This window comes from Rhinoraja longicauda, chromosome 25 (genome assembly GCF_053455715.1).
Source record: "Rhinoraja longicauda isolate Sanriku21f chromosome 25, sRhiLon1.1, whole genome shotgun sequence".
Taxonomy (NCBI): Eukaryota; Metazoa; Chordata; class Chondrichthyes; order Rajiformes; family Arhynchobatidae; genus Rhinoraja; species Rhinoraja longicauda.
In genome coordinates, this window is record NC_135977.1 from 31,548,610 (window position 1) to 31,554,763 (window position 6,154).

Here is a 6,154-nt window from a genome sequence, read left to right on the forward strand (position 1 = left end):
GAGGAGAGGGGGGGAGGAGAGGGGGGAGGAGAGGGGGGGAGGAGAGGGGGGGAGGAGAGGGGGGGAGGAGAGGGGGGGAGGAGAGGGGGGGAGGAGAGGGGGGGAGAGGAGAGGGGGGAGAGGAGAGGGGGGGAGGAGAGGGGGGGAGGAGAGGGGGGAGGAGAGGGGAGAGGAGAGGGGGAGAGGAGAGGGGGAGAGGAGAGGGGGAGAGGAGAGGGGGAGAGGAAGAGGGGGGAGAGGAGAGGGGGGAGAGGAGAGGGGGGAGAGGAGAGGGGGAGAGGAGAGGGGGAGAGGAGAGGGGGAGAGGAAAGGGGGAGAGGAAAGGGGAGAGGAGGGAGGAGGGGGAGAGAGGAGGAGGGGGGAGAGAGGAGGGAGGGGGGAGAGAGGAGGGAGGGGGAGAGAGAGGAGGGAGGGGGAGAGAGAGGAGGGAGGGGGAGAGAGAGAGGAGGGAGGGGGAGAGAGAGGAGGGAGGGGGAGAGAGAGGAGGGAGGGGGAGAGAGAGGAGGGAGGGGGAGAGAGAGGAGGGAGGGGGAGAGAGAGGAGGGAGGGGGATGAGAGAGGAGGGAGGGGGAGAGAGAGGAGGGAGGGGGGGAGAGAGGAGGGAGGGGGGGAGAGAGGAGGGAGGGTAGAGAGAGGAGGGAGGGGGGAGGAGAGAGGAGGGAGGGGGAGAGAGGAGGGAGGGGGAGAGAGGAGGGAGGGGGGGAGAGAGGAGGGAGGGGGGAGAGGAGGAGGGAGGGGGGAGAGAGGAGGAGAGAGGAGGAGGAGGGAGGGAGGGGGGAGAGGGGAGAGAGGGGAGAGGGAGAGAGGGGAGAGGAGAGGGGGGAGAGGAGAGGGGGGAGAGGAGAGGGGGGAGAGGAGAGGGGAGAGGAGAGGGGGGAGAGGAGAGGGGGGAGAGGAGAGGGGGGAGAGGAGAGGGGGGGAGAGGAGAGGGGGGGAGGAGAGGGGGGAGATGGAGAGGGGGGGAGAGGAGAGGGGGGAGAGGAGAGGGGGAGAGGAGAGGGGGGAGGGGAGAGGGGGGAGAGGGGAGAGGGGGGAGAGGAGAGGGGGGGAGAGGAGGGGAGAGGAGAGGGGAGGAGAGGGGGGGAGGAGAGGGGGGGAGGAGAGGGGGGGGAGGAGAGGGGGGGAGGAGAGGGGGGAGGAGAGGGGGGAGGAGAGGGGGGAGGAGAGGGGGGGAGGAGAGGGGGGGAGGAGAGGGGGGGAGGAGAGGGGGGGAGGAGAGGGGGGAGGAGAGGGGGGAGGAGAGGGGGGGAGGAGAGGGGGGGAGGAGAGGGGGGGAGGAGAGGGGGGGAGGAGAGGGGGGGGAGGAGAGGGGGGAGGAGAGGGGGGAGGAGAGGGGGGAGGAGAGGGGGGGAGGAGAGGGGGGAGGAGAGGGGGGGAGGAGAGGGGGGAGGAGAGGGGGGAGGAGAGGGGGGGAGAGGAGGGGGAGGAGAGGGGGGAGGAGAGGGGGGAGGAGAGGGGGGAGGAGAGGGGGGAGGAGAGGGGGGAGGAGAGGGGGGAGGAGAGGGGGGAGGAGAGGGGGGAGGAGAGGGGGGAGGAGAGGGGGGAGGAGAGGGGGGGAGGAGAGGGGGGAGGAGAGGGGGGAGGAGAGGGGGGAGGAGAGAGGGGGGAGGAGAGGGGGGGAGGAGAGGAGAGGGGGGAGGAGAGGGGGGGAGGAGAGGGGGGGAGGAGAGGGGGGAGGAGAGGGGGGGGAGGAGAGGGGGGGGAGGAGAGGGGGGGGAGGAGAGGGGGGGGAGGAGAGGGGGGGGAGGAGAGGGGGGAGGAGAGGGGGGAGGAGAGGGGGGAGGAGAGGGGGAGGAGAGGAGGAGGGGGGAGGAGAGGGGGAGGAGAGGAGGAGGGGGGAGGAGAGGGGGAGGAGAGGGGGGAGGAGAGGGGGGAGGAAGGGGGAGAGGAGAGGGGGGAGGAGAGGGGGGAGGAGAGGGGGGAGAGAGAGGGGGAGGAGAGGGGGAGAGGAGAGGGGGGAGAGGAGGAGGGGGGAGAGGAGAGGAGAGGGGGAGAGGGAGGGGAGGGGGGGGGGAGGAGAGGGGGGGAGGAGAGGGGGAGAGGAGAGGGGGAGAGGAAAGGGGGAGAGGAAAGGGGAGAGGAGGGAGGAGGGGGAGAGAGGAGGAGGGGGGAGAGAGGAGGGAGGGGGGAGAGAGGAGGGAGGGGGAGAGAGAGGAGGGAGGGGGAGAGAGAGGAGGAGGGAGGGGGAGAGAGAGGAGGGAGGGGGAGAGAGAGGAGGGAGGGGGAGAGAGAGGAGGGAGGGGGAGAGAGAGAGGAGGGGGAGGAGAGAGGAGGGAGGGGGGAGAGAGGAGGGAGGGGGGAGAGAGGAGGGAGGGTAGAGGAGAGGAGGGAGGGGGGGGAGAGAGGAGGGAGGGGGGGGAGAGAGGAGGGAGGGGGGGAGAGAGGAGGGAGGGGGGAGAGAGGAGGGAGGGGGGAGAGAGGAGGGAGAGAGGAGGGAGGAGGAGGGAGGGAGGGGAGAGGGGAGGGGAGAGAGGGGAGGGGAGAGAGGGGGAGAGGGAGAGGGAGAGGAGAGGGGGGAGAGGAGAGGGGGGAGAGGAGAGGGGGGAGAGGAGAGGGGGAGAGGAGAGGGGGGAAGGAGAGGGGGAGAGGAGAGGGGGGAGAGGAGAGGGGGGGAGAGGAGAGGGGGGAGAGGAGAGGGGGGGGAGAGGAGAGGGGGGGAGGAGAGGGGGGAGATGAGAGGGGGGAGAGGAGAGGGGGGAGAGGAGAGGGGGGAGAGGAGAGGGGGGAGAGGAGAGGGGGGGAGAGGAGAGGGGGGAGAGGAGAGGGGGGAGAGGAGAGGGGGGAGGGAGAGGGGGGGAGGGAGAGGGGGGGAGGGGAGAGGGGGGAGGGAGAGGGGGGAGAGGAGAGGGGGGAGAGGAGAGGGGGGGAGAGGAGAGGGGGGGAGGAGAGGGGGGAGGAGAGGGGGGGAGGAGAGGGGGGGAGGAGAGGGGGGGAGGAGAGGGGGGGAGGAGAGGGGGGGAGGGAGAGGGGGGGAGGAGAGGGGGGGAGGAGAGGGGGGGAGGAGAGGGGGGGAGGAGAGGGGGGGAGGAGAGGGGGGGAGGAGAGGGGGGGAGGAGAGGGGGGGGAGGAGAGGGGGGGAGGAGAGGGGGGGAGGAGAGGGGGGGGAGGAGAGGGGGGGGAGGAGAGGGGGGGAAGAGAGGGGGAGGAGGGGGGAGGAGAGGGGGGGAGGGGAGGGGGGGAGGGGAGGGGGGAGGGAGAGGGGGGAGGGGAGGGGGGAGGGGAGGGGGGAGGGAGAGGGGGGAGGGGAGGGGGGAGGGAGAGGGGGGAGGGAGAGGGGGGGGAGGGGGGAGGGGAGAGGGGGGAGGGGAGAGGGGGGGAGGGGAGAGGGGGAGGGAGAGGGGGGGAGGGAGAGAGGGGGAGGGGAGAGGGGGGGAGGGGAGAGGGGGGAGAGGAGAGGGGGGAGAGGAGAGGGGGGAGGGAGAGGGGGGGGGGGGGGAGAGGTGGGGGGAGGAGAGGTGGGGGGAGGAGAGGTGGGGGGAGGGAGAGGGGGGGGGGAGAGGGGGGGGGGGGAGAGGGGGAGGAGAGGGGGGAGGAGAGGGGGGAGGAGAGGGGGGAGGAGAGGGGGGAGGAGAGGGGGGAGGAGAGGGGGGAGGAGAGGGGGGAGGAGAGGGGGGAGGAGAGGGGGGGAGGAGAGGGGGGGAGGAGCGGGGGGGAGGAGAGGGGGGAGGAGAGGGGGGAGAGAGGGGGGAGGAGAGGGGGGGAGGAGAGGGGGGGAGGAGAGGGGGGGAGGAGAGGGGAGGAGAGGGGGAGAGGAGAGGGGAGAGGAGAGGGGGGAGAGGAGAGGGGGGAGAGGAGAGGGGGGGAGGAGAGGGGGAGAGGAAGGGGGAGAGGAAAGGGGGAGAGGAGGAGGAGGGGGGAGAGAGGAGGGAGGGGGGAGAGAGGAGGGAGGGGGGAGAGAGGAGGGAGGGGGGAGAGAGGAGGGAGGGGGGAGAGAGAGGAGGGAGGGGGAGAGAGAGGAGGGAGGGGGAGAGAGAGGAGGGAGGGGGAGAGAGAGGAGGGAGGGGGAGAGAGAGGAGGGAGGGGGAGAGAGAGGAGGGAGGGGGAGAGAGAGGAGGGAGGGGGAGAGAGAGGAGGGAGGGGGGAGAGAGGAGGGAGAGAGGAGGGAGGGAGGGAGGGAGGGAGGGAGGGAGGGGGAGAGGGGAGAGAGGGAGGGAGAGGAGGGAGGGAGGAGGAGAGGAGAGGGGGGAGAGGAGAGGGGGGAGAGGAGAGGGGGGAGAGGAGAGGGGGGAGAGGAGAGGGGGAGAGGAGAGGGGGGAGAGGTGAGGGAGGAGAGGAGAGGGGGGGAGAGGAGAGGGGGGGAGAGAGAGAGGGGGGGAGGAGAGGGGGGAGATGAGAGGGGGGGAGAGGAGAGGGGGGGAGAGGAGAGGGGGGGAGAGGAGAGGGGGGAGAGGAGAGGGGGGAGAGGAGAGGGGGGAGAGGAGAGGGGGAGAGGAGAGGGGGAGAGGAGAGGGGGGGAGGGGAGAGGGGGGAGGGGAGAGGGGGGAGGGGAGAGGGGGGGAGAGGAGAGGGGGGGAGAGGAGAGGGGGGAGAGGAGAGGGGGAGAGGAGAGGGGGAGAGGAAAGGGGGAGAGGAAAGGGGGAGAGGAGGGAGGAGGGGGAGAGAGGAGGGAGGGGGAGAGAGGAGGGAGGGGGGAGAGAGGAGGGAGGGGGGAGAGAGGAGGGAGGGGGAGAGAGAGGAGGGAGGGGGAGAGAGAGGAGGGAGGGGGAGAGAGAGGAGGGAGGGGGAGAGAGAGGAGGGAGGGGGAGAGAGAGGAGGGAGGGGGAGAGAGAGGAGGAGGGGGAGAGAGAGGAGGGAGGGGGGAGAGAGGAGGGAGGGGGGAGAGAGGAGGGAGGGTAGAGAGAGGAGGGAGGGGGGGGAGAGAGGAGGGAGGGGGAGAGAGGAGGGAGGGGGGAGAGAGGAGGGAGGGGGGAGAGAGGAGGGAGGGGGGAGAGAGGAGGGAGAGAGGAGGGAGGGAGGGAGGGAGGGAGGGGGAGAGGGGAGAGGGGAGAGAGGGGGGAGAGGAGAGGGGGGGAGAGGAGAGGGGGAGAGGAGAGGGGGGAGAGGAGAGGGGGGAGAGGAGAGGGGGAGAGGAGAGGGGGAGAGGAGAGGGGGGGAGAGGTGAGGGGGGAGAGGAGAGGGGGGAGAGAGGAGAGGGGGGGAGAGGAGAGGGGGGGAGAGGAGAGGGGGGGAGAGGAGAGGGGGGAGAGGAGAGGGGGGAGGAGAGGGGGGGGAGAGGAGAGGGGGGGAGAGGAGAGGGGGGGAGAGGAGAGGGGGAGAGGAGAGGGGGGAGAGGAGAGGGGGGAGGGGAGAGGGGGGAGGGGAGAGGGGGGAGGGGAGAGGGGGGAGGGGAGAGGGGGGGGAGAGGAGAGGGGGGGAGAGGAGAGGGGGGGAGAGGGGGGAGGAGAGGGGGGGAGGAGAGGGGGGGAGGAGAGGGGGGGGAGGAGAGGGGGGGGGAGGAGAGGGGGGGGGAGGAGAGGGGGGGGAGGAGAGGGGGGGAGGAGAGGGGGGAGGAGAGGGGGGAGGGAGGGGGGAGGGGAGGGGGAGGGGAGGGGGAGGGGAGGGGGGAGGGGAGGGGGGAGGGGAGGGGGGGAGGAGGGGGAGGGAGGGGGGGAGGAGGGAGGGGGGAGGGGAGGGGGTGAGGGGAGGGGGGAGGGGAGAGGGGGGAGGGGAGAGGGGGAGGGGAGAGGGGGGAGGGGAGAGGAGGGGGAGGGGAGAGGGGGAGAGGGGGGAGAGGAGAGGGGGGAGAGGAGAGGGGGAGAGGAGAGGGGGGAGAGGAGAGGGGGGAGAGGAGAGGGGGGAGAGGAGAGGGGGGAGAGGAGAGGGGGGAGGAGAGGGGGGAGGAGAGGGGGAGGAGAGGGGGGAGGAGAGGGGGGAGGAGAGGGGGGAGGAGAGGGGGAGGAGAGGGGGGGAGGAGAGGGGGGGAGGAGGAGAGGGGGGAGGAGAGGGGGGGAGGAGAGGGGGGGAGGAGAGGGGGGGAGGAGAGGGGGGGAGGAGAGGGGGGGAGGAGAGGGGGGAGGAGAGGGGGGGAGGAGAGGGGGGGAGGAGAGAGGGGGGAGGAGAGGGGGGGAGGAGAGGGGGGGAGGAGAGGGGGGGAGGAGAGGGGGAGAGGAGAGGGGGGAGGGGAGAGGGGGGAGGGGAGAGGGGGGAGGGGAGAGGGGGGAGAGGAGAGGGGGGG

General features: G+C 73.2%; 1 protein-coding gene and 1 pseudogene across 1 annotated transcript; both read right to left on the reverse strand.

The window, feature by feature from the left end:
- Positions 1-1,028: 1,028 nt before the first annotated feature.
- LOC144605691 (uncharacterized) lies at positions 1,029-1,940 on the reverse strand (annotated as a pseudogene).
- A 666-nt stretch (positions 1,941-2,606) lies between these two features.
- On the reverse strand, positions 2,607-3,384 carry LOC144605692 (uncharacterized; the record flags this gene model as incomplete). Its single annotated transcript, XM_078421188.1, has 2 exons — positions 2,607-2,907; positions 3,050-3,384. Coding segments are annotated over 2 exons (636 nt in total), but the record flags the coding sequence as incomplete, so codon positions are not given.
- Between the last annotated feature and the right edge of the window lie 2,770 nt (positions 3,385-6,154).